The sequence below is a fragment of the Onychomys torridus genome, chromosome 4 (genome assembly GCF_903995425.1).
Source record: "Onychomys torridus chromosome 4, mOncTor1.1, whole genome shotgun sequence".
Classification (NCBI taxonomy): domain Eukaryota; kingdom Metazoa; phylum Chordata; class Mammalia; order Rodentia; family Cricetidae; genus Onychomys; species Onychomys torridus.
In genome coordinates this window covers 137,722,162-137,749,021 of record NC_050446.1, presented here as the reverse complement: position 1 = coordinate 137,749,021, position 26,860 = coordinate 137,722,162, and the positions used below count along the sequence as shown (strand labels likewise).

General features: G+C 50.5%; 2 protein-coding genes across 2 annotated transcripts; one reads left to right on the top strand and one right to left on the bottom strand.

Annotated features, from left to right (window-relative positions):
- On the top strand, positions 1–9,608 carry Rab5if (RAB5 interacting factor). Its single transcript, XM_036184961.1, has 4 exons — positions 1–325; positions 1,889–1,992; positions 8,037–8,166; positions 9,081–9,608. Exons 1-4 carry the CDS (start codon positions 212–214, stop codon positions 9,120–9,122), a joined length of 390 nt encoding a protein of 129 aa, XP_036040854.1. The 5' UTR covers positions 1–211; the 3' UTR covers positions 9,123–9,608.
- Positions 8,740–26,779, bottom strand: Sla2 (Src like adaptor 2). Its single transcript, XM_036184959.1, has 7 exons — positions 23,151–26,779; positions 19,648–19,747; positions 19,231–19,317; positions 18,457–18,560; positions 11,946–12,095; positions 11,012–11,144; positions 8,740–10,682 (listed from the first exon to the last, which is right to left on the bottom strand). Exons 1-7 carry the CDS (start codon positions 23,245–23,247, stop codon positions 10,565–10,567), a joined length of 789 nt encoding a protein of 262 aa, XP_036040852.1. The 5' UTR covers positions 23,248–26,779; the 3' UTR covers positions 8,740–10,564.
- Between the last annotated feature and the right edge of the window lie 81 nt (positions 26,780–26,860).

Here is a 26,860-nt window from a genome sequence, read left to right as displayed (position 1 = left end):
AGAGGACACGCCCCTCCCTCCGCGGCGCCTGCTCCGTGGGGCTTGCGAGCCGGCGGCTTGGCAGAGCGAGGGGATCATCGGCGTGCCTCCGAACCCCCGGTGCCTAGACTGTCGCCGCCGCCCCGCGCGCCGAGACCCGCCAGCCCAGACCCCGACTCCTTTCGGCTCGGCCCGCGCGCCCCAGGCCCGGCTCGGGCGGCGCGACGGGAGGATGAGCGGCGGGCGGCGGAAGGAGGAGCCGTCTCAGCCGCAGCTAGCCAACGGGGCCCTCAAGGTGTCCGTGTGGAGCAAGGTGCTGCGGAGCGACGCGGCCTGGGACGACAAGGTGCGGAAGGCCAGGCGAGGGTGCGGGGCAGGGGGACGGGCCCGGGTCTTCCTCGCCCCGGCCGCGCCCGGCCGTGCGAGCAGGGAGCGGGTGGCTAGGGTGCCGGCGCACAGTGGACGAGCGCGGGCCTGGCGGAAAGGAAAGCCACCTGGCCACGCGGAAGCGGCGAGTGCGGGCCGGAGCGAGCGGAGCTCCCGTGGTCCTGCGCCGTTTACTCCGCGGGATCCGGAGTAGTTAGAGCTTCTGAAGACGGTGCGCGGCGTGCCGAGTGCGGAATCCCCCAAGTGTGTTTAGTGTGCACATTGGCAGGGGTGGTCCTGCCCTTGCTCGATGGGAGGAAAAGACGAGAGGCCCCGTGAGCTTAAGATTCGAGGGCCAGGTCTGAGACCACCTTAGGAGGGTGTGTGTTAGGAAGAAGAAATGTCGCTAGACATTTGTAAGAAGTGGTTGGGGACTTCAAGATGCTCCCGCTGGTCACCTTCCGAGGATCTGAGAGTGGACGCTTCCACCCTTGCTCCATTCGGAGATCTCCAAGACTGTCACCATACAGATAGTGTGAAAAGAATGTTTTATTTGGAATCTTTGCCTTGTTTGGGTTGCTGAAGTTGGGCTTTCCTTCCTTCAGTTCCGTATGGGGGAGGGGATGGGAAGCACTTCTGAAGGTGCCCTTGGCCTGCCCCCAGCCCTGCCCAGCTCTTGCAAAACCTGCAGTGTCTTTGTGATCTGCTGTGTCATTTTTTCCCCCTTCTTCTCTGGTCCAAGGACTGGTGTTTGGAGTCCAGGTCAGTTCACAGACCAATAGTGCTCTCTGTGCACATGCCTAAAGCACTTCCCGGAACTTCCCACACCACCATACTTTCCTTCCTCGGTGGCTTTCTCAAAAGTCACTGTAACAGAAAGGGTGGGTATGGAGGTTAATAGTCGTGTCCTCCCCCTCCCCCCGTTACTGTCTAGGACTTAACCTGGTCAGCTAAGGGTTACCTGTGGCCAGGAGCACAGTGCCCATAGTCACTGCGTTCATGAAACTTGTTTTAAAGATTTCTTTAATCACCTAATGTCTAAATACATGGTCTTTCACCACACTTTAGAAGTGATGACGTAACCGCATATGGGGGCTGGAGAGATGGCTCCCCGGTTTAGCGGAGTACTTACTTTTGCAGAGGACTGAGTTTGAATCCCGGCACCCACATGGTGGTTCACAATGATCTGTAACTCCAGTTCCAAGGAATCCAAAGCCCTGCTTCTCCATCCAGCGTTCATAGGCAGCAGGCACGTATGTGGTGCACATGCATGCACTCAGGCAAATACATACCAAATAAAAGGAACGAATCTAAAAAGAACCACATACTAGGCTGGACCTAGTGGTACACATCTTTAATCCAGCACTCCACAGCCCAGGCCTGGTTCACATAGCATTTCCAGACCAACCAGAGCTATATAGTTACACTGTCTTGGAAAAAAAAGAAAGATAGAAAGAAAATTTAATAAGCTATTGTTTCTTCACCTAAAACTGTCTTGTGGCAGCCACTCCAGCTAATGCATACGTTTTTGTCTCTTTTATAGGATGAATTTTTAGACGTGATCTACTGGTTCCGACAGATCATTGCTGTGGTCTTGGGTGTCATTTGGGGCATTTTGCCCTTGCGAGGCTTCTTGGGAATAGCAGGGTAAGCTATTCTTGTAGTTTTGTCTGAGATAGGACCTTTCTCTGGAGCTTAACACTTTGAGTAGCTCTGCCTTGGCCTAATAAGTGCTCAGGATCCTCATTTCTGTTGTTTTTTTTTTTTTTTTTAGGGACAGGGTCTCATGTAGCCCAGGTTGCCCCTTACACTCCTGATCCTCTTGCCCCCACTTCCCAGGTGCTTACAGGCATGCATCAACACGCTTGGCTCGTGGTTTCTTTTCAAATAGAGGCTCTGTTTTCCTTTTATGACTACATCATGTGCATCTGGTTACTGAAGCAAAAATGTCAGCATTAGCACTCCTCGGCCTGGTGCAGTGTTCCTTAGCTCTCAGGCCCAGGAGCATCCCATGTCAGGGTGTTGTCCTGAAGGCTGGGCCAGTTTATTCATTCCATGGCTCTACTGTGACTCTTCGCAAATGGCTGGCAACAAGCATTCTTTTTTTTGGTTTTTTGAGACAGGGTTTCTCCATGTAGCTTTGCGCCTTTCCTCGAACTCACAGAGTTCTGTCTCCCGAGTGCTGGGATTAAAGGCGTGCGCCACCACAAGTATTCTTAATTGTGGCCTGACCTTGGTACCTGTGGAATTTGAGGTAATAGAGCTTTGTAGTTGATGACTTTTTTTTTGAGCTGAGGATCGAACCCAGGGCCTTGCGCTTGCTAGGCAAGCACTCTACCACTGAGCTAAATCCCCAACCCAGACCTTTTTTATGCTCTGTATTTTGCTGATGTACCAACTCTTGACTTTGGCAGGAGTTATTTTCAGATCCCTACGTTTTAAAAGCACCATCCTCACCCCTTGGCCTTGCACATTTTACTTCACGCCTGGCCAATGGCAACATCCTTGACACCTACCTGCTCATGCATGGTTCAGTTTATTGAGTTACTGAAAGAAAGCCTGTACTCTGAAACTGCACTTAAAAGGCTTAAAACTCAGAAGTAGGGTTTGAGCAAGCTCTTCTGGAAGTGAGGAGGCTTGCCTTGTCTCTTTTCACACAGGAATACAAGTGAGCGCTCCTGTGTCTCACCCCTCCTCCCATGGAAAGCCATGCTGGTTGTTTGAGGGCTAATGGTATATCTTACAAGTTTCTTTAGAGAGTGAGAAGTGAGTAGTATATTTCAGAAACAGATTTGGGTAATCTCTTGGATAGTAGTGCACCCAAAGGAAATATAGAGTAGTCTCTCCTGTTGACAGATCTATTCCAAGACCCACAGCTAACTAATTACATATTTCTGATAAAGTTTAAATTCCAAATGAGAAGCTGGGCATGATGATGCATGCTTGTAATCTTTGTGCTAAGACAGGAGGGTCTCCATGAGTTACCAACTGGGCTACATAGTGATTTCCTGGCCAGTCAGCAGGGATGTGGAATAAGACTGTCACACAAAATCTTTTTAGGCAGTGGTGGTGCACTCCTTTAATTCCAGCACTCGGGAGGCAGAGGCAGTCACAAACAAAAACATTTTTAACAATTACAAATTAAGCACCATGAGAGATTAACAACAGTAACTAATAAAATACATCAATATACTGTAATGAAATTGCATGATCCTTTCCTTTGTCTCAAAATACCTAATAGTTTTATACTACTCCTGCTAGTGATGGTGTGAGATGTTTAAAGAAAGTACTTCATGGCTTTTATGGTGTATCCAGATTGCTAGCATTGCTGTTCTCGAATTCCGAGACCGTTACGAAGTAAAGCCAGGGTTTGAGCACAAGCACCCATACTGTTAACAGGTCTGATAGCCAAGCCTGCCATTGACTACTTGGTAGGGAGCATGCACAGCATAAAGGTGCTGATGGAGGGTGGTGCAGAGAAGCAGGGCTGCATGAGATCTCACACACTGCCTGCAGCAGCCCAGAGTTGACAGTTGTGCATTTTACTTACTTGGGACATGTTTATTTCTGGAACTTCCCATTTGTTGATGGTAGATAACTGAAACCACACAAAAAATGAGTAAGAACGAACTGCTATTCAGTGCCCCTTAACTAAAAGCTTTTCTACATTGTTTAATACTGAGCAAGGCCTTGTACAAGGAAACCATTAAGAGTCCATGCTGTTCGAGATCTTGTTGTTGTTGTTGTATTTTTTGTTTTTTGGGACAGGGTTTCCCTGTGTAACAGTCCTTCCTGGCTGTCCTGGAATTAGCTTTGCAGACCAGGCTGGCCTTGAACTCAGAGATCTGACTGCCTCTGTCTCCTGAGAGCTGGGATTGAAGTCAAGCACCTCTACTGCCTGGCTTGCTGTGCATGGTCTTAACAGAGTGGAAACAAGATTGGTTGGCCTAGGGTCCATACAGCTCTGCCTAGGTGAAGACGGAGTGACTAAAGACAGTCCCCTTATTTGAGCTAAGAAAAAGGCAGATAAAGAGTAATGCCAGAGGAAGTGGAGGTTGTCTTAAAGACCAAGTTCTCATCTTTCAAGGCCACCAGTGTAGGGGAGGGATGGTGCTAATTCAGAGCCCTTGCACCTATCAGATCTTACAAGATTCTCCCCTTTGGTGTATGGTGCATGCACAAGAGTGTGCCATGTATGTGCATTTAGAGGCCACAACAGGATGCCAGTGTCTTCATCTATTGCTTTGTGCAGTGTTGCCTTGTGCCATAGTCTCTGCCTGAACCAGTAGTTCACTGTCCCAGGTTAGTCTGGCTTGTCAGCTAGTTCTTGGGGTCTGCTTGTCTGTAACTCCCAATACTGGAATAACAGGCATATGTTGCCATGACTGGGCTTTTATGTGGGTGGTAGGGATTGTGGGGACATTCTGCACAAAGGACTCCATGGAACAAGACCCCTTCTGGGTCACTCATGTTTGTAGAACCAGTGCTCTTAGCTACTGAGCTATTTCTACAATGATTAAAACTTTTTTTTTTTTTTGTTTTTGTTTTTGTTTTTCAAGACAGGGTTTCTCTGTGTAGTTTTGGTGCTAGTCCTGGATCTCACTCTGTAGACCAGGCTGACCTCGAACTCACAGAGCTCTGCCTGGCTCTGCCTCGAGTGCTGGGATTAAAGGAGTGTGCCACCACTGCCGGGCTGAAGCTGTATGGTCTTGGGTTTACCTAAAATTAGTTTCCTCATCAGTAAAATGGGGACCAGGAGTGACAGGTGAATTAAATAGGATGATATAAATAAATTGTTAAATGCAGACTTCAGTTCATCAGGCATCCCATGAGTCAGTTCGCTGCTATTGCTATTGTTGTTGTGATTAGATTTATAAAAAAATAGTAAAATGTGGCTGAGAGAATAAGAAACTGAGTGTACTTTAGACTGGCTTGCCCAGTGTGTGGCACCACTATTACACAGTTGCTTGTTTCTGGGATTCAGTCCCATACTGTCACCATAGCCAGTTTTTCTCTCTGGACAAACCCTACCTTCCTCTGGGTTGGCACTTTGCCCCTGCTGTTGGACAGACAAGAACTTTGATTTTGTTTCATAACCCTCCCTAATGTCCCTTGCTTTAGGCATGACTTCCTGGTGCTCATTTCTATTAATGTCCCCCTCTCTCCAGTAACTGTAAGCTGCCCTCTGTCCAAGCCCTGTCTTGCTTTATTTTATTCTGTTGTGGCCATCAGTTAGCATCAGATACAGGACAACTTCTCATGTTTCCTGATTTGTAATTTGCCCGAGAACTGGCTGACAGGCTATTCTGTCTACTAAGGTTTTGCTTTGAAGACCCACCTCTGGGTCTCTCAGCTCAGCACATGATTGATATGCACTCAGTTAATGCTTTGAACTTTTTTTAAACTGGTGTTTCCATTTATATGTATATATTGCATGCACTTACTTTGTGTATATGAAGGGGACACCCATGTAGAATTGAGAGGACAACTCGGAGTCGGTTCTCTACCACACCACGTGGCCTCAGTGATTGGACTCAGGTTGGCAGGCTTGGCCCTTAGCTGCTGGGACGGGGTCTCACTGTATTACCCAGGCTGCTTTGGACTCCTGCATATACCCCCTCCCAAATACCAGAATGGCCTTGAACCCTTTATCTTGTTTCCACCTCTCATAGGCATATGCCAACTGTAGCTCACCCTGTGGCTTTTGGGATCTTGCTCTATAGCTAGGCTGGCCTCTAGTTGGTACTCAACCCTGTTCACCTTCAGTCCCCCCAGTCCCCCATGGGAACATGTGAGTGTGTTGACAGCTTTGTAACTCTTCCTCATTTCTATAACAGAATGGTCCTCATCCTGGAAGCTCAGTCTTAGTCCTTTCTGTACCCTGCCTCTCACCTCGCCTTTATGAAAGGAAGTGCCTATGTCAGCCTTTTCTTCTTGTTGTCCCCACTTCTGACTCCATGGTCCTTCTCCAGGGCGGCTTATTATCATTGTGGGGTGGGTTGGTTTGATTTGTCGGTGTTTTTCCCCATTTTTCAGTGTTACACAGTGTTTCTCTGTGTAACAGTCCTGGCTGTCCTGTAACTCACTTTGTAAACCAGACTGGCCTCACACTCACAGAGTTTGAGCACTACCACCCAGCTTTTTGTTTGTTTGTTTGTGTTGTTTTCTTTTAAATGTATGTGGATGTTTTGTCTGCATGTACATCTGTCTGTCCAGTCTGGCCTTGAACCTCAGCTATCCTTCTTGCTTCAGCCTCCCAAGTGCTGGATTACAGACATGAGTGACCATGACCAGCATCAGCTTATTATCTGAGCCTCCCAGTATCAGTAAGTCAGCCTGTCCAAAATAAAAGTCCTTTTGGGAAGAGGAGGTGGCCAGACTTGGCCCAGTGCCAAGATTTCTGGCAGGAGAACGGATGTGACTACAACATAGTCAAGAACTGTGTTTCCTGTGAAATCCAAGAACTGTTGCCCTCCCAGGCCATTGGGTTTAAAAAGCCTTTGGAACTAATTTCCTCTTAAGTCCTGAGATGTTAGTAACAGGTGTAAAGCAGACTTCCGCATTCCTGTTCCTTCCACTCATGAGAAACGTACAAACCAGATCGTGAAGCCTCTCCCCTCCTTAGGATACTGATGATTCTCTTACATCAGTCTATGTCTCACTCTTTGGAAACATTCTGCATCCCTCCTCCTCCCCTGACCTTTCTGCTCATGTATTCCAATCCCTGCATCAGCTCAATACATCGTAGGAGTCAGAGGCCAGTGGGGGCAGGTGTCATAAAAGTTTGAACTCTATTCTTGTTGCTGTTCTTGGCCACCTAGTAGATGTAAGCTGAAGGCAAGGGCATGTATTCATGGAGTCAGTCACAAGCAGTAGGAGTTCATGAATGGCCTCCTTTAGGAATTGTGTGGAGAGAAACAGTGTGTTGCTTGCTTTACCAGGCTATAAAGCAATTAAACATGTGTCTGTCCCCTGTCCAGTGCTCGCTGGAGCTGTGCTGAGGCTCATGGCTGGTGCTGGCCCTGTTTGGGGTGGCACTGTGGCCGTTCTCATTTCCAGGAGGCTAAGAGGAGTTCTGTGTACTTTAAGTTGGAGAGTGGAGTGGGCTGCGTATAGTGGTGTGTGACTTTAATCCCAGCATTGAGAAGACAGAGGCAGGCAGGTCACTTGTGAGCTTGAGGCCAGCCTGGTCTACATATAGAGTTCCAGGCCTGCCAAGGCTACATAGTGAGACCCTGTCTAAAAAAAAAAAAGTAGATTGAAGAACTGGCAGTGCTGGGAATGGAACCCAGAGCTTTGTGCGTGTTAGACAAGTGCTCTGCCATTGAGACCCCTGCCCCATGCTTTAAATATTTTAGCACATGCTTTTGACCAAAAGGAGTTGTTCCCTCCTTAACTCTCCAACTTAGTCAAGTGGGCAGTTCCACTGAAGGTCTAGCCATTTCTGTGTATCTCATTCACCCTCCCACCATAATAACTATCCAAGCAACCTCCCCACCCCATTTTACAGATGAGGGAGCTGAGGTCCCTCTAGAGACTCTCTGTCCAGGTCATCCCCTGCCTGGGTGAGGGGACGACAACCACATAAGCAAAGAATAAACTGGAACTTGGGGCTGGGACTCCTGACAGGGCTGGGAGTGCTTGCAGCTTCAAAGTTACAGTGTATGTTTGGTGCTTCCCCCTCACTCCAGATTCTGCCTGATCAATGCAGGAGTCCTGTATCTCTACTTCAGCAACTACCTACAAATCGATGAGGAAGAATATGGTGGCACATGGGAGCTCACCAAAGAAGGGTTTATGACTTCATTTGCCTTGTTCATGGTATGTGTGGCTGGTAGTTTTATACGTTGTCTATTCAATTTAGGAGATGTTGGTCAGTCACTGGGTGACTTATGCTATGTGGTTGAGCTACTGTTCTTTTTTTTTTTTTTCAATCAGGGTTTCTCTGTGTAGCTTTGGTGCCTGTCCTGGATCTCACTCTGTAGACCAGGCTGGCCTCGAACTCAGAGATCCGCCTGCCTCTGCCTCCTGAGTGCTGGGATTAAAGGTGTGCACCACCGCCGCCCAGCTGAGCTAGTATTCTTTTCAGTGACCCCCCTCAAGCGTGTCCTCCAAAAGATGTGGACTGCAGTGCTGTACACTTGTATAAATCCAAGTCCCACTGTCAACCACATATTAGAAACGGGAATGTTTTAATACATGCTGTGGAGCTGGGTGTGGTCATCCACAGCTGTACTACCAGCAAGGTGGATTATAAGTTGAATTCAGACTGAACTACATAGAGACCTTGTCCCAAAAGAAAGGAAAAAACAAAAATGTAGATAGATATGTATATGTAAAATAAGCACATTATTCCTGATAGGAAAAAGTAAACCACTCAATGGTTGTCATCTGAAATGTAAAATGTTTACTGTCCACACAGTAAAATGTACTTGCTATGGTACATTATTAAAAACATTATGCTAAGTGCTTCCAGACATAAAAGGCTGCGTGATTCCCCTTAGTGAAATGTCCAGAATATACAGGGCCATGGGGACAGAAAGTAGGTTAGTGAGGGGAAGGAGGGAGGGGAAATAAGTGGCTGTGGGAACGGGTCTTCTCTTTGGTGTTTGGGATTGATGACTCTTACTCTTTATAAACACCCTAAAGACCTCAGATTTATACGCTGTCATTTTCACATGGGGGCGGCTGTGTTGATCAGGTGACAACATAAACATTGTTTGTGTCTCCCTTAGGTCATTTGGATCATCTTTTACACTGCCATCCACTATGACTGATGGCCTTTGCTCCCATCTCTTCTGTCCAGTCCAAAGGACCCTTTTATTAGAACACAGATACACGCTTGTTGGGGCACTCCCGCCACATGGAACTGAGAAGACCCATGTCTCTTGGATTTAGAATCAGCGTGTTGGGCATCAGCGTTTTCTGCAAGGGTTGTGAAACTTTTCAAAGAACCATCTGCCTTTGGGGACGCATTTCTGAATTTGTCCATCATCAACCATTTTTCTTGGATACCATCATGTAACAGCTGTTTGCCAAGTGGAGCTGCTGTTTAATCTAATGCACCTCTGGATCCGGATGAAACATTAAATTGTCTTCCTTAGTTCTCTCTCCATCAGGTGTACAGTTTTTAAACTATCAGTGGCATCTCAAGTCTTCTGAAAACACCATGTGCGTGATCCATAGCACAGTACAGGCAGCCGTCTGATAGGTTTCCACTGTAGAGTGTTTTCGGATACTTGAATAAACAAGTCTAACTGAAAGTGTTGGCATGCCTGGTAAACTAAAGCCTTGCTTACCCACCCACCTGGACCCTCAGATCCCAGTAGGAGTGTCGGGCAGAGCCCCCACTTTCCTCCTCCTCCTCCCTCTCAGCTCCTACCGCTTCGGCCAGGCCTCATTCTCCTTTTTGGTTGTCAGGGAGATGAGGGGCTGGAGTTGGTGAAGGTTATTGCCTTGGTTTTAACATTGCAGAGGGTCTACCACCTGATGGCCCAGCCCAGCACTGAGATGGGTGACTGGTCTACAATGGGAGACTTAAAGGCTGTCATTTTGTGTTTGACCACCAGATGGCAGGACGGATTTGACTGGGCTGTATGTGGGTGAACACTGAGTAGATCTGAGAGCTTGGCTGTCTGAGAAGACTTGCTGTGAGGGATCATGGGAAGATCTAGACTGTTGGTCTTGCTCTGCTTGGGGAACAGGTGGGGGCCGCTGTGGTAAGCCCTCAGGTGCTCTGCTTCTCTTTCTGACCATCCTACTGTCTGAGATGTGTGTGCATTCTGAAGAGACTTGTGAATGTCCCTAATATTTTTCTGTCCTTCATGCTAGTGGTGATCTCTGCCTTTCAGTAGGGCTGATTAGCAGTCATAATGGGGGAAGGGACTCTGCAGTCGTGCTGAACATCCCTCTCAGGAACTGACTTATCAAACCTTAGAAGTAATTTACTCTCTGTAGAGAGGCCTCGCCCTGCTTTGAATTGTGATGCTCGTGGACCAGAGGTTGTAGGCAGGGTCCGAGGCCTTGGGAGGAGATAAATGACTTCTTATAATCTAGAGAGGTAAGAGCAGAAGGTACAGGTGGGACCCTGGATATGGCTGCGTCCCAGCCCAGCCCTCTCTGCATTCCCAGCCTTGCCTCGCATGCTTGGTCAGGTTCCACTGAGCTGGAATCCTAGGTGATAACACAGCCTCAGTTCCTCTTTGACTTTCTGCTTGGACTAGGCATCATTCAAGGAGTTATCTTCAGTCAGGCTGATGTAGGAGCTGAGGGATTCTCGGAGCCCCTCACTGAGAAGAGATGCCTCCCCACTGGCAGGTGCTCCCAAAAACAGGTTGCTGTGAATGTGAGAAAGCGGGTAAGGAGCCACCTCTGTATTTGCCACACAGTTCACTACCCTTAGAACAGGACCATATTACTCCTGCTGACAAACTCTCCTCATTTCCTAACTGATCCAGCTCCATCTTGACCTCCCTACTCAGGACTCTTGACCCACTCACTCCACCAACCTTCCTCTCACCCAGGCTGCCCTGAGGTCCAGGCCTACTTTTTCCCTGATACTGCCTTGTCCTCAGCACTGCTCAAGCCTGGGTGGGCTCTAGAAGGTGTCCATTCTGGGTTGGGAGCCCAAGTGTGTTGTGTCTTCGTGTTCCCAGGACTCCCTTACCTGTCCAGCTCTTTCCAGTTGAGTGATGTCGACTGCACAGTCACAGGGAGAGGTAGATCTTTGCTAGGCAGTGGGCCAAGCTTCTGCAGGACGCAGGGCTCCTTGAGGACACAGCAGATGTCATCTGCCAGCTCTGTGGGAGAGAGAGACCCAAACCCTTAGTATATTATCTGCCCTGGCATGTTGGGGACATGGTCACCAAACATAATAGGAAGTGAAGTCTCAAAGGCTGTGATGTAGAAGTTCGGCTGGGGTTAAGTTATGTGATACTTAGTTCGGTGTAAAACTGAAGAAAAGCAAGCTGAGTGGTCAGCCTGTGGCCCTGTCAGAGCTACTGTGGAGAGCCAACTTGTAGAAATCCCCAGTCAGCTTTCTCAAGAGGTCCCCCCCCCTTTTTTTTTTTACTGTTTTTGTTTGTTACTGGCTTTGTTTTCTGAGACGGTTTCTCTATGTGGTGCTGGCTGTCCTGGAATTCACTCTGTAGACCAGGCTGGACTCAAACTCAGAGATCTATCTGCCTCTGCCTCCCGAGTGCTGGGATGAAAGGCGTGTGCCACCATACGAAATGAGGTTTTCCTTGTCTCCTTGACACTGCCTTGGTTACAGGGCGGGCACCAGAAATGCTAAAGTTTGCATTGCACCCAGGAACAGCACAATCTGGTTCCTGTGAAGAAAACTGTTGTAGGCACTTTGATTTGGAACCACCGCCATGCTGCTGAGATCTTGGCCAAGCTCACAGTTGGCTTCTAGTTAGTTCTTTGTCAGCGTGGGTTGGAGACCACTCTCACCCATGTCTCAGCACAGGAGCTGCTTAAGGACAGATAGACGTGCCTCTTCTGTCTAGGTAGCCCCAGCAGGTTCTGAGGGCATAACTGACTACCTCTGAGGCCCCTCATCCAGTTTACTGTGGAAGCAGAAAAAGAAAAAGCCATACCAGAGTAATGGTCCACCAGGTCCTGGAGTGAGGGGAAGGTGAGGCGTGGTGAGATGTACAACCAGCCATTGTCAAGGCGCTGTATCCTGTAGTGTCTGATCCGGTCCCAAGATGCAGGACGACTGAGTCGGATGGACAGGGAATAGCAGCCTGAGGAGGAAAGGGTGCAGGGATACATCTAAGGCCCTGCTGGAGACCCAGCCCCACCCAGGTTGGAAGAAAAAAATAATGGTCATAGTCCAGCCTTCAGAGAGGTGTTGGGGTCAAAGGTAGGGCAAAGATTATTGGTTGTAATAGATCGGATCCTATGATCCTCAGGAAGGGTGAGGTGTAAGTGAGCATTAGTATTGGCTGTGTAGATAAGACTCAGGTGGCAGAAGGGTTGGGATGTGAAAATGTCAAGTAGGACAGTTCCGTTACCTTCAAACCCAGCAGTCCCATCTCATAATGGGAGAAAAACAGAACTGCTTTCAGTAGACACCACATTCATAAACAGCCTGTTTGAGCTCACTGGTATGGTAAGTGTGGAGGATGTGGCTCAGTGGTAAAGCACTGGCCTAGCATGACACTATGTGTGAGGTAGTCCCGTTGCCTCACACAAAGTCGAATGGTGCCTTATAGAATGCAGTGCTAATTATGTAGCATAGACTGGTGGCACATATAATCCCAGCATGTGGGAGGTGGAGGCAGGAGGATAGCATTCAAGGCCCTCCTTGGTTACATGGTGAGTTTGAGGCCAACCTCAGCTGTGTGAAGCCATCCAAAAGTAAAAAAATGAGCCACAACTAGTCATGGAGTAAACATTCAGGAAGACTGTTTAAAATTCGGAAGCAGCCAAGGGTGTTGCACGGGGACACTTACACAGCAAGGTTTTAAAGAGAAGCAGCTGCTCAAGGCATCTATTTTATAATGCAGGCTGCCTGAGTTTCAGTGTCACACAGCCAGTCTGTAGTACCCCTGCCACCCATGCCCCCCCCCGGCCCTATTGCTAAGGCACACCACCTGGCCACACAGGTTGTTTTTTTTTAGCTGTGTGAAGGGGGCTAACAATTACCCTGATCTCAACAGCGGTGAGGTGGTGAACCATGTGTGTCACGCAGCAAGCACCCATAAGTATTTCCTGTGTCTCTGCTGTTCCTTTGTGGTAGTTTGAATAGCAGTGGCCCCCACAGGCTCATATATTTGAAGGCTTTGTCATTAGGGAGTGGCACTATTAGATTTTACCTTGTTAGGGTAGGTGTGGCCTTGGAGGAGGTGTGTCACTGGGGATGGGTTTCAAATACTCAAGCCAGGCCCAGAGTCTCTTCCTGCTGCTTCCCAATCCAGGTGTAGAATTCTTAGCCACCTACCTCTCCAGCACCACGTCTGCCTGCACACTGACATGCTTCCTGCCATGACACTAATGGACTGAACCTCTGAACCTGTAAGCCAGCCCCAACTAAATGTTTTCCTTTATAAGAGTTGCCATGGTTGTGGTGGCTCTTCACAGCAATAGAAACCCTAAGACATCCTTTTATGCAGAACATTCTGCCTGCAAGATGCATGTCTTCCTTTAAAGAAGGAACCCTCACCGGGCCGTGGTGGCACATGCCTTTAATCCCAGCACTTGGGAGGCAGAGGCAGGCAGATCTCTGTGAGTTCGAGGCCAGCCTGGTCTATAGAGCGACATCCAGGAAAGGCGCAAAGCTACACGGAGAAACCCTGTCTCGAAAAACTGAGAAGAAGGAAAAAAAAAAAGGAAGCCCCCTGAGGGATGGCTCTGATTTATCTACCATCTTCCTGTCTTCGAATACAGCCCTGATCCATCCATCCCTCACTAAGCCCTGGACTCTTGAGTCTCTGATTGCTTCCTCTCACACTGTCTTGACTTGGGTCTGGAAATGCCTTCCCAAAGCCCTGCAGTGCGGTGTGACTCCACTGCAGCAGTATTCAGAGGTGATGGGATCATGAGGGCTCAGCCTTTTCCCAGCAAGCTTTTCTGTTCCCTGACTGCCACAAAGCGAGCAGCTTTTTTCCACATTCTTTCACCATGAGGCAAATCACCTTGTTGCCTCAGCCCTAAAAGCAACTGGGCCAGGTGACTGTCAGCAGAGTTCTGAAACCACAAGCCAAGATACTGGCTACATTCAGAGCAACCTGGGATCTGACCACGTCTCAACCAGATAGAGCTTGTGACTGCTTCCCTTGTGGCTTCCCACTTGCAGTTTGTCACATACAGTAGTAAGTCACTCTCTTTGGAGCCCTCTCTTCACATTTATAAGTAAAGTGCTCATCATCTTTGAAAGGCTTTGCAGAATCTGACCCCTCCTTGGACCTGTGCAGCCCCACTGGCTGTAGACTGAAGGCCTTCCTCAGGGCACAGGTACACTCACCCACAGACACATCCTCATCTCTGCTTTAATGTGCTGGGCATTTATTTGTTCATTGTCCGCTTTGCCACTGAGACTATGGCTGCGATCTGGCTTTTTATACCTTGGATCTTGGATGTCCTATGGGTTGACTAATTGATTGATTTCTTTTTTTTTTTTTTTTTTATCATGTACACGGTATTCTGTCCGCATGTATCCCTGCAAGCCAGAAGAGGGCACCAGATCTCATTACAAGTGTTTGTGAGCCACCATGTGGTTGCTGGGAATTGAACTCAGGACCTCTGGAAGAGGGGTTGGCGCTCTTAACCACTGAGCCATCTCTCCAGCCCTTGGTTGGTTTCTTGACAAACTCACTATGTAGCTGAATCTGGCCTTGAGCTGTGATCCCCCTGCCTCAGCCTCCCAGTGCTAGAATTATAGTGGGCCACTTGAAGACTCACTACCCTTGCATTTCTTGTAGAAAACACACATTGAACATTTGCCCCCTACTGGCCATGGGTCTAGAGGGCCCTTCAGGAGCCAGACCCTTGCTGAGTGCTTAGGTACACACAGGCCCAGCTGCCTGAATGGGGATGAGGGAGCTGGTGGTGTGGGAGGCAAGTCTGGGCCCATCTTTTGCAGTCTGGTACTAAACATGGCTCCCTCCTTCCTGTCTGGAAGGCAGTTTACTTCAGCTCTCTATCTATCCTGCCTACCCAGGCAGACTCATTGATTTCTCCAACAAACATCTGCTGAGCCCCTACTACAATGCCAGACACAGGCCCAGAGGCAGGTGTAAGGAAGGGTAGCCAGGAGTTGTCTGCCGGCCCGTCTCCTCACAGGTTGTCCTCATTAGACAGTGAGCTCCATTGTTCCAGAGCACAGCTTTCTGTTTTGTTACAAGAAGTCAGTTCACTACAGCTGCCAGGGTAGAACTGCTCAAGATGTTGTGGGCGTTTCGAAGAGCCACAGCCTGGGGAGGTGATAATGGCTTAGACCTGAGGGGTGAGTGTATATTTGCCCAGGGGAGAAGTGGGGGGTGGGGCTGTCCAGGCTGTGGGACTATGTGTCAGGAAGCAATGGAAAAAATGAGGTGTATTCTTAAGAGTACCTGGTAAGCAGTGAAGCTAGAGGGCCCAGAGGACCGAGAGGATGACCTTCCAGACCAAGGGCAGTGAGGGTGGCCCTGGACTCAGGATGCTCTAGCAGGCTTGGGCACTCATGCCCAGAACTTGTGGAGTTGGGCATTCCAGTGCTGTTGGGGGAGGTAAGGGATGTCATCAGGGTCTACCCGGGGGGAAATGCCTGGCAGACCCTGCCTACACTTCCTCCACTGAGGCCACCTAGGAGCCAATGGCCTAAGAGATGCTGACCCCTCAGCCCTGGGAGCCACAGTGTGGGAAATCTGCCTCGGCCACTACTGGGGAAGTGTTGACCACCCACGAGTGGGCAGAGCTGAGCCCTGGGTGGAGGAGCCACATCTTGCTCACTGATCTCCCTTACTGAGTCCAACAGAAAGGGTCCTGGAACCAAGAGAGGCCTCTCCTTTTTATCCTGGATCTTCAGTGTCCTCTCTCAGCCCCGCCTTGTAGGTGTGACCATTACTGGAGCCTCAATGGGGGTTGGAACTTCCAGGCCAAGGCTGGGATGGCTACCCACTACAAAAGCCAGCCTGAACAACCTAGTGAAACACTGTCCCCAAAAGTACCTGAGGCTCTGGATTCGATACGCAGTACTGCAGAAAAAGAGGCGAAAAGATGATCCCACTGTCACCCAGTGGTTATGACATCATATGTGACAAAATGCACAGGATGTAAGTCTGTCTGTCTGTCTGTCTCTCACTATCTCACTTCCTCCCTTCTTCCCTCCCTCCCTCCCAGTGATCTACAGGCAACATGACTTCTCTATTGCTTCCTTCTGGATTTTCCTCTGTCACTTTGAAAGAACAGAGAACCACCCAGAGAGGGAGGCAGATGTGTGGCCTCTGTCTCCAGTAGGTCTGTGGTGGCGAGAGCCAGCACCGTCACCAAGTCCAGAGCATCCCAATGACTTCTGTGCATTAAGATCAGAGAACCAGCACTCTATGACATCACTCTGGACCCTAGAACTTAGTATCGATTTTGGTTTTGGCCCAGGAACCACAGAATAAAAATTCAGTCACTTATTCAGGATATACTTATTTAACCATCTGAAGCAGGTCTGACCCCCCAGTAACCCCGACTCCAGCACACACTGGGGGTTCTTGGTTCTACTTCACTACAAACATACCCTGTCTGTTGAGGAGTCTCACCTCAGGGCACTCTTTCCAATTCCAGATCCTAGGACACATTCCTGACCAATTAAATCAGAAGCTCAAGCTTGATGTGTAAGCATCCATGTTGCAGGCTACTCCCAGATGATTCCAATGTACAGCTAAGATCCAGTTTCCTAAGCAAGCTCCCCAGGCCAGCAGTGTAAGAGAGGAGCATGTTCAGCCCCCAACTCGGACTTAGCATGCTGGGTGTGTGGTAGCCGCCCTGCAGGCAATTCTGTTGCTTTCCTGGACAGAGACCCATTGGTCTACAAGCAATGAACTGAAGTGATGTCTTTGCCAGGTTATGCCCTTCAGCCTAAGCAGTGCTATCCAAAGGAAGTCATGAGGAGAGGCTGCAGTCATGCTTGGGGGACAACTATTCTCCAAGGTCAGCACTGGAAGCTTTTGGTTCTTTTATATGTATAAACTCGAAAGCCCCAGGGATCCTCCTGTCCTGCTTCCCCAGTGCTGAGATTACAAGCATACACCACCATGCCAGACTTCTTACATGGGTGCTGGGGCTCAAACTCAGGACCTCACACTTGCAAAGCAAACACTTTCTGAGGCCCCTTTGCCTTGTATTATTTTACTTTGTACCTTACTCTGTACCTCTGGCTAGCCTGGAACTCACCCCTAGCCCAGGTTGATCTTGACTTTCTAGGTGATTCTCCTGCTTCTCTTCTGAGAGCTTTATTGAGATAGGGTCTTAAATTGAACGCATATGCCTGGAACTCTATGTACCGGAAAGTGACAGAACACTTGCTTCTCTAACTCAGTCAGGGTCTTCTGTTTCTGATGAGAGTTGCTTTCTGATTGACCCTCACTAGGTGCTGGCCACAGGGATGCTAGTCCCAGAATTCCTGTGGATCCTTTCAGGTCCTTGGAAGGTCTTCACAGATCCCTCTTGGCATCTCCATGAATTTCCCTTGTATATGCTCCTTCTTAATGAAGAGGGAAGAATAATGGCACAAGGGATGGTCACTATACCCTCAGGACTGCACCAGGCCAGAGGTAGGGCGGGGTGGGGTGGCTAAGCGCCGAGCACTTCCTGTGGCTTTTCTAGCTCACAGCTGGTAGGTCTGAAGGGCTCCTGTCCCAGTCACCACCAGCACTGAGGTTTCCTGTTTGCAGCTGCTGCTTCGGAGCCAGCAGCCCTACCACATCTGCAGCCAGCCAGTGGGTGTTTCGGAGGGGTTGATGTTTCTTGGAAATTAGCAAAAGAGGCTGGGGAAAGATTAATCTAGGAAGCTCCTGAGGGAAATGCATGTAGGGTGGAGGTATAGAGCATGGACCGTGATAGCCCATCCAGTAAGCTCAATCAGGGCAGACACAGGAGGTCTGTCTGCACGCCAGTATCTCCTACCTAGACCGTCACTAGCAAACTGTATTTTTGTCCCCTGAGGTCTTCCCTGGGTGCCTGACTTGTGATGAACATTTGCCAAGTGATCTTATCATGGCCTTTCTTGTAAAGCAGGAGGTCGTCACTGCTGATGAGAGTAAATCCCAGGTGGGTTTTGGTTGTTTGGTTTTGCTTTGTTTTGTTTTTCAAGACAGGGTTTCTCTGTGTAGCCCTGGTGTCTTGGAACTTGCTCTGTAGACCAGGCTGGCCTCAAACTCACAGAGATCCTCCTGCCTCTGCCTCCTGAGTGCTGGGATTAAAGGCTCAGCAATCCCAGTTGTCACAATATAAACTAAGCCTGGATCCCTGCCAGTGGATTCACACCCACTTTGCTTTGTTGTCATGGAAGCAAGGTGGCTCAACTCCAAGCCTAGGCACCCACTCCACAAAGTCTCCCCTTGATTGCTCCGGGCAATAGCCTGTCCTCTCTCCAGAGCCGGACTCTGGAGAGGTGTGTGGGATGGAGCTTACCTCTCCTGGTCTGGCTCTCTCTGATGAGGAAGGCCCCTCCGGGGTTTCCAGGCAACAAGAGTAGTTCCTCAGCTCTCTCCCTGCTCAGGCCCTCATACAGCCACCTGGTGGAGCAAGGAGAGAGACAGGGTGAGCTTGTGGGCTTGAACAGTAAAAGGCTTTAATATGCCTCTGCATGACCTTGACAAGATCTTCCCTCCCGTGCTCTCTGGCCTCCCTTGACCTCTGGACCATGAAGAGCAGGTGTCAGAGGCTCAAAGACTCCCTTCAAGCCTTGCTCTCAGGGTCCTGACTCCAGAGACTTTGGGGAACAGCCCTATGAAGGGAGCCTCAGGCTTTCTTTGCCTGGAGACTTCATTACCAAGTGTCTGGGAGGTAGTAGGTAGAAGGGGATGGGGCAGGGCAGCAGAGGCTGTCCCAGCCTATCTTCACTGCCCAGTCCTCCAGCTCCACTGCTAATCCACTCACCCTTGCCAGAAGTGCCCCTTGTTTTCTGCTTTGGGATGTCCTTATAGACTGTGCCTGTCCCTCTATGACCCCTTCAGTGTTCTCGACCCTTGATCCTGACCACCTTCCAAAGCCCCACACCTCCTCCTCTACGGGGTCTTCTCTGGTCTCCCAGGTCTCATGGGCCAAGCTGAACAAGACAACAGTTGCTGTCTGCTGCTCTGAAGGGCAGAGCCCAGGCTCTGTTCAGCTTGTGGCTATGCATAAAGAGAACACTATGGAAAGAGTGTAGGAAGGTCCTGGAGGTGGCCTGGGCCAGGTCCTCACCCGTGGGAGACTTTAGCCACATGCACACTGGGGATGTGATACTCTCTGCCCGAGACTTCCGATATGACTGTCCACCAGTCTCCTTCCCTGTGGAGAGATCACAGAGAGCCACCTTCATTTGGAGTTTGTAAGTTCCTTCTCCCAATGAAACTTGCAGCCCCTTTTCTACTCATTTCCCAGAATTCCCTACACCAGATCCAGGCTCCTCCTTGGGTGAAGGCCTGGCAGGTGGCACATGATCCAAGGCCTGACCCCACTTCCTCTCTCCCTGTAAGTATGTCAGGCTGCCAGAAAGCCACCCAGAGACAAACATGTTCACATGGGAGTCTTTCCAAAGCGGCCATGCGCCTTCCCGCTGGTAGTGGAAGGGCCTCTTCTCCCACAGTGCGACCTCAGGGCCCAGTGTTGTTGACTTACTCAGAGATGATGGTTAGTGGCTCCCCCAGTCTCAGAGACAGTCCAGCCTGCTCGCCTGCTGGGAAACTGCCCAGGGCCACAGCTGTGACCTTGCTTCTCTCTAGATAGAGGGATAAACACATCCTCTTGGTCAGTCCTCCCTCAAGGTTGATTCTTGCCTTGGTCTGGCTCCCCTCATTTACCCCTCCCACAGGCGCCCTGAAGGGGGGGGGTGACTCTGGAGTCTGAAATGCTTCCAGAAGGCTCTACAGAACCTGGGAGAGCCCAGATAGCTTTGGGGGTTCCCAGGAGGACCTTCAATATGTGTGGCTAGCAGAGCAGGTTCCTGGCCAGGCCTCCCTGTATGTTCAACTTCCACAGAGACATTGAGGAAGGACTCCACAGCTGGGAACTAACAACCTGCAGGCCTGGGGCTATGGCTGAATGGGACAGCACTTGTCTAGACTGTTCAAGGCCTGGGTTTCATCCTTAGCCCCATGACAAAACAAACACCCTACTGCAGCTAGAAGCCCAGATCAACATGGATCTGAGTGGGCCTCTGAAAGGTAGTGGTGGGGCCACACGGTAGCTCTGAGGATGGGGGCGGGGTGGAGGACTCAGGAAGGCTAACAGCTCTGCCTGGGCCCCAGGAAGGGCTGCCATGCTGTCAGGAGACAGAAAGCAGGGTCTGTGAGCTGAGGCTAGCCTCCCTCTCCAGGGCGGGCTCCTCCCACACACCTGACTGGTTTCCTTGTTACTCCCACATCAGGTCCTAGAGGTGCCCATGTGAACAGGCTCTATAATTCAAGAGCACTGAGCACAGGCACGGGCTGGACCCCCAATGGCCTATGTTCAGGGTGGTGAGGGAAAGCCTGTGCTGCCCCTGAGAGGTGCCACCAGAGGTGATTATTGCAGGCCTGACCAGGGCAAGTGCCCCACAGGAGCATGTGACTAAGAGTCCTGTTAACCCTGGCTGTACCCTGCACATCGGGCCGTACTGGGGTCTTCGTACATCATCTTTTTTTTTTTTTTTTTTTTTGAGACAGGGTTTCTCTGTGTAGCTTTGGATCCTGTCCTGGAAGTCACTCTGTGGATCAGGCTGCCTCTGTCTCCTGAGTGCCGGGATTAAAGACGTGCCGCCGCCGCCGCCACCACCGCCACCACCACCCAACTCATCACCTTACTTCTTACTGGACCCTTACCACTGTCCTGATGTTGGTGTGTCTAGTCGTCTCTAGGCACTGATGTTGCACTCAATAAGGGGAGAGCATAATTCCAATTCCATACCACCCTGTTCACAGTCCCAGGCTGGGGAGGAGGGGAGGGTGAGGGGCTGGTTGACACCTGCACCACTCAGCAAGGGCCCCAGCTTCCTGGGAGGCAGAGGTTCCAGTGGAGGAGGGATTGGCATGGGTCATGGAACCAGAGTGAAGTTAAGACACCAGTCATCCTAGAAATGGTCCTAAGGACTCAGTGGACATAAAGTCCAATTGGGGGTGGGGCATCAGGTGGCAAATGGAGGGCTCACACTTGCTTCCCATCAGCCCACCCAGTCCAGCAATCCTCCCTAAGCTTGTGGGGCCTGCTAATGTCAAAAATCAATTCATGCTGGGTGGTTGTGGCGCATGCCTTTAATCTCAGCACTCAGGAGGCAGAGTAAGGCGGATCTCTGTGAGTTCGAGGCCAGCCAGCCTGGTCTACAGAGTAAGATCCAGGCACCAAAACTACACAGAGAAAAAACCAAGAAAAACAAAAACAAAACAAAACAAAAAAACCTAACTAATTTAGCTATCTCACCTCTTTCCTTCCTCCTGTCCTTTCTCAGTAAGGGTCCCCAAAAAAGAGACTTGCTAGCACACGGATGCAGGAGGCCAGGAAAAGCAGTCAAGGTCCACAGGAAGGGTTCTTTGTCCCTAAGGAACTCCCAAAGCACCAAGGTCCCACAGGACTCTGGGATGCTCTCAAGAGGAAGCTGAGACCCAGGAGTGGGGAAGGGGGAGAAGACACAGAACCCAGGAGGTAGGTGGAGGCTGAAGGGTCTCTGCTGTAGGTAGGAAGGCACCCGTTCCCACCTCTGCCCTCTTCAAAGGTTAGCAGAAACCCTCCCAGCAGAAAGCTCTTGAGATCCCAGGGCCTTGCCTGCCCAGAGACGGTGTCCTGCAGCCGAATGCCTGATACCTCCCTGCTCTGGAGGTCTCCCTCTCATAAGCGTGGAACAAAGAACCCTGTAAGGTTCCTGGCCCTCTTGGAAGCTGTGGTCTTTCATGCCTGGCAGGCGCGGCTCCCCAGTAGCTCCTACTGGCCCAGTGGCCCACTTTTCTTTTCTTCAGAAAGGCTACTCCAACCCACCCCTCTGCACACTCATCCCTTCAACAGCCACAAATCTAACAGGAACGCCACTCATCATGGTTCAGTGACTGTCTCTGGGCAGGGACAGACCTCTCTTGTGTCTTCAGCTCCTGTCAGAGCCTCAGTGAGCTTCAGATGGACCAGGCCTGGGGGGCAGGGGCAAGTGGCTTCTAGACTAGGCTAGTGAAAACTCACAGTCTTCTGGGACAAGGCAGCTCCATTGAGAAATGGCCTCCCTTCCTGGGAGACCAGGCAGAGGGAAGAACAGCTCCCCTGAGCCCAGGTACATCTTCAGGCACAGGATGACTCAGCAGCCTGCCACCTGCTGCCGTCTTGGTGGAAGGTGTGGTTTTCAGGGCTCTTCCTGCAGGTCTCTCCCTGCAGATGAGGGGGCGCCCAGGGTGTCAGGGCCCTGTGGGGGCTGGTATTGGGGAGATAAGAGGCTTGAGTGCAGAACAGGAAAAGAAACCCTGCCACTTTAAGGGATCTGGGGGTTGGGGACCAGCAGTGTCTTGGTTCTGCAGTCTCTAGTGTAGGTTAGTTAATGCCCACCACACTCCTCCTAACAGTGCTGCTGGGTTTTGGTGATCTTGTTATCTGTGATGGTTACTCCTTTGGCCCAGCAGGGCTCCACACAGCATTTATTTTTGGTTGTGAGCCTAGTCTTTAACGGCTGAGCTATCCCTCCAGCCCTCCACACAGCATTTAGATAGTATCTGGTCAAAACAGTCTGGATATTTCTGGGAAGATAGTTTTCAAACAAGGCAAAGCCCCACCCCCATTTGGAATTACAGGCTCTTCTAGTGTAGCCCAGGCTATACATAAACCCACAATTCTCTTCTCTTTACCTTCCAAATGAAGGAAGTATAGGCTCGTATTGCTGCAGCTAGCTTGATGCCCACCTTCAAACGCATGTTGGCACGTGTGCTGGGAATGGAACCACAGGCCCCCTTGTGCTACCTACCCGCCAAGCCCTCTAACCCCGTGTTCCACTTCTAACCCCTCACATCTAATGTTCTCAGCACTCCTGCAAGTTCAGCACAAGCTGGGAGCTTGTGGCTCACTGGGAAGGATAGTCGTAGGCTCGCACTGAAGTTTGGGGTTGTGTTGGGGTTGTTGGCCGAAAACCCAGAAGTGACGAGCTCTAGGTCTGTAGACCCACAGATGTGACTTACCTGCTTGTGTGGACACAGCTCCTTGGACTGGACCAGAGGAACTGGGGCTAGCGCTTGTGGGCAGGCTTTTCCTTCTGCTGGGCAAACTTCCCATCATTCCTCAGCAGACTCTCAGAAGCACACTGCTGAAAGAAACCTGAAAAGGGTGCTGCTCTGGAGACACAGTCCATGGATCCCAGCATGGACCCAGACACGTGGCTCTCACAGGAAAATGATCTAGTCCACCAGGGCCATCGAAAAGGCTGTACCCACAACCAGTCTCTCAGGGCCTTGCAGCCATCACTGGGTTGGACTGACCAACATAGATACCAGGCTGAGGCTGCAGCAAGTTGGAGGTGTTTTCCCTGTATCCCATCCTTCTTAGCGACGGTGCTCCATTCAAGTCCTCTAGATCTTTTCCTGTGTCCTCTCTGGAGGGCCAGCCCGCCCTTTCCATTCTCTTTGTGTCTGTCTGGATCCCAGCATTTCTCAGGAAGCTTCCTAGGAATTTTTAGCCTTTGCTGACTCCTTTGAACTTCCGTGGCCTGAAGAACCATTCCTTCACCTAGGGTCACATTCTGCTAGTTGGTGGCAGGGATAGTGACAAGACACTGAGCTCTCTCCAGGCACGTCAGGGACCACAGCTAGGGTTAGAGATGGACCAAGGAGCAGCCAGGAGGCCTTGGGATGGAGTCACAAGCAGAGGTGACAGCGAGTACTTATTGGTACCAAGAGCACTGGGTAAGATTGCTGGGAGTCTGTCAGTCTATGGGACATAGTGGTGACTCTGAGGAACTCTGAGGGACTGACTGGTCACTTCCATTCTCGGTGCCCCTTTTCCTCATCTGAGAAGTGGGGATAACCACACCCAACACTTGGACATGGTAGATAATGCCTGGGAAAGCTAGCCCTGGGAACATACTTCCTTCCTGGTTTTGAATATCCTGTTACAAACTCTGTTATTGTTGTCTTGTGTTTTGTTTTCATGAGACTATGAACTGAGGACTATGTTCCTTAGGTTGTCCCCAAACTCTTGGGCTCAGGTGATCTTCTTGCTTCATAGGCTTGTGACCGCCACCAGGCTCAGCTGGAACATGTGTTCAATCCACCATTCCCTACAGTTCCATGCCCTGTCCTCAGCATTGTTAGCCTTCCCCGCCCCCGCAAGGCACCCAACACACAGAACAGAATGAACCAAAGTGAGTAGAGTGCTGTGCACAGTGTCTTGTCCTCAGACTAAGCAAACCTTGGTCTCAATGCTGCTTTCCCACTACTATATTAAGTGTTTCGGTGAGGGGTGCTGGCTCTAATCCTTTTCAGATGGTCTCATTGTTTTCAGCAGGACAAGGTATGGTCTCACTGTTCACTCCTCCCATTCTCATGCTGGAGGTTCTATTCAAGTCATCCACTGAGGTGGTGGTGTGTGTCAGGCACTGCCAAGGGCTCACAATTGGAAGGAGCAGCTCACAGAACAGCATGGGGACACAGTGGGCACCTTCCTTGCCCTAGGGCTGTGCGCTGCTTGGATGAGGGTGTTGTCCCTCAGTGCCATGGGGTGGCATCCATGTCCTGGAACAGTCCCCACTGAGTGGACCCTGTCTTGCAGGGAGGACCACTCTTCTGCCCATCTGTCCTGCAGCCCTGCTTTATCAACTGGAGAAACAGTGTTCTCTGCTGCCCCTGTGCAGGACCTCAGAGTCCACAGCACAGAGCTCAGGAGCACCAAGCAGACGGGTACCCCGGGAATGGCTCTGGACAGCCCCTTCCTCTCAGACTTCGGGGACTGGACAGCCTTGGTGGTGGCGGGAGTTCTGCTGCCTCCTGAGGGATGGGATTTGCTCCCTACCAGGGTAATTCTTCCATTTCAGCTGGCCATGAGTATGAGGTTTAAGCTAAATGCTTGGTTTATGCCTGCCACTGGTAGCATGGGTGACTAACTCAGACCAGCTGTGTGACCTCAGGCAAAGCCTTCAGCCTGTAGTGTCTCCCGTGAGGAAGGATGATAATACTGATTCCACATGGCTGAAGGAGGGATTAGAGGTGATTAACTTCCTGGCTGTAGCTCAGCAAGACCATAACCTTTAGGACCCTTGGGCCATAAGGGACCTGCTCTTTCCTGGACACTTCTCCGGGACTCTGTAACTTTCTCTTACTGGTCTGGCCAAGGCATGGTAAACTATTGGGGAAGATGAGGTCCAGACAGTGGCAATGAGGCTGAGGATAAACAGGTGTTGGCCACCTTAGCAGAGGAGATTAGATCATTTGTCACGTGTCTGAGAAGCATACCATGTGCTCAGGCACTGTCTGTGGTGTCCTGGCGAGTGGGTGGGCAGTGTTGGCGAAAGGCCGTAGAAACTGCACAGTGCCCAGGCTGCTGTGCTTCTCTCTAATCCCATTTTCATCGCAATGGCCATGTCTGGAGGGTGCAGTGACCTCATCTAGAGGATGAGCTGCCTGCCGCTCAGGCGGCAGGACAGACAGGGCAGAGATAGGACGGCCATCTTCTCTTGGGATTCTGTGGATCTTGTGTTGTATCTGGGAACAGAACTTGGGGGCTCAGTGATCTCTACCCCCACCCAGGCTTATTCCCTTTTCAAACTGAGAATCTCACTCTACGAGAGCTACTGAGATGCTGCTGCTGTCTTTGGAGAATAGAGTCCTTTCCCTTGGTGACCTCTAAGACTGTGGCCCTGGAGAAGCTGATCCTCCACATGGAAAGTGGATAGCAGAGACCAGCAGAGGCATGAGACCTTGGTAACATGCAAGTCTCCTGGAGGCAGTCAGAGGGGAGAGCAGACTGGTCTCTAAGGAATCCTAGAGACCTGTACAGCTACTATCGTCCTCCTGAAGTCTGACTGCAAAGCTCACTCCCAGTCCCAGAGGAGACCGTTCTCACCTGTCCCAAGTCCACCAGAGAACAAGGCAAGTGTACTTACAGGTTGTCATCAGAAGTTCGGTGAGGACACTCAGCCAATTCCCACTGGCCTGACTGACGGTCAGGCCTCCGCGGGCACTCAGTTGGCTGTCAGCTTAGAGACTACACGTTCAGATCTCAGCCTGGAGGGTCACCAGAGGCGTTTGGAGTAAGCTCAGGTAGCTAAGCTCGTTAGTGGACAGGCGTCTCCATGATACTGGGGCAGCAGCCCTTTGCCTCTCAGGGAAACCAGATCCGGCAGTCCTAACCAGCCCTGAGAGGCCAGAGAGTTAGGCCTGGGGATGTGAGCCCTTGTAGACACAGGTGCCACTCTTCAGAGCTCTGGCTCCCAGCTGTAGACTCTGTGGTTCTCACAGCCCCACAGGCTCCCCGCCTCTGTTTCCTCTGACGGCATTGCACACCATGGAGGCACCACATCACCCCTTTCCTGTTCTAGGGAGCAGCTCCTCCTCCCCCCATTCTCATGCTGGAGGTTCTTGTTTTTTCATTCCATCTGCTCCAAGAACTAAAGAATGGGGAGGGATGAGCAGGAGTTTCCCATGCAGGTCTGTCCAGTTATCACCAGAGCACTCAATCTTAGCAATTCACGTCCAAACATTCAGAGGGGAAGTCTGGCACCTTGTTCAACTAACGACTCTGAAGTGGGACTCATTTCTGGGCCAGAGTGGTGGCTCAGTGGGTAAAGATGATTGCCACTAAGCCTGGTGACCCTGGTTCAATCCTCAGGACCCAATGGTGGAAGGAGAGAACTGATTTTTGGGAGTTACCTTCTGCATGTGGCCATACCACCCCAAAT

Bases quoted from the DNA above. Each gene is read 5' to 3' on its own strand.
- Rab5if (XM_036184961.1), top strand. From the start codon at position 212: ATGAGCGGCGGGCGGCGGAAGGAGGAGCCGTCTCAGCCGCAGCTAGCC. The intron at 1,993-8,036 runs GTAAGCTATTCT...CCCTCACTCCAG, and splicing joins GGCTTCTTGGGAATAGCAGG to ATTCTGCCTGATCAATGCAG. The intron at 8,167-9,080 runs GTATGTGTGGCT...TGTCTCCCTTAG, and splicing joins CTTCATTTGCCTTGTTCATG to GTCATTTGGATCATCTTTTA.
- Sla2 (XM_036184959.1), bottom strand. From the start codon at position 23,247: ATGATGGGAAGTTTGCCCAGCAGAAGGAAAAGCCTGCCCACAAGCGCT. The intron at 19,748-23,150 runs GTAAGTCACATC...CCCTCTATCTAG, and splicing joins AGCTGTGTCCACACAAGCAG to AGAGAAGCAAGGTCACAGCT. The intron at 12,096-18,456 runs GTAAGCTCCATC...TTTCCTCCTCAG, and splicing joins AGAGAGCCAGACCAGGAGAG to GCTGCTATTCCCTGTCCATC.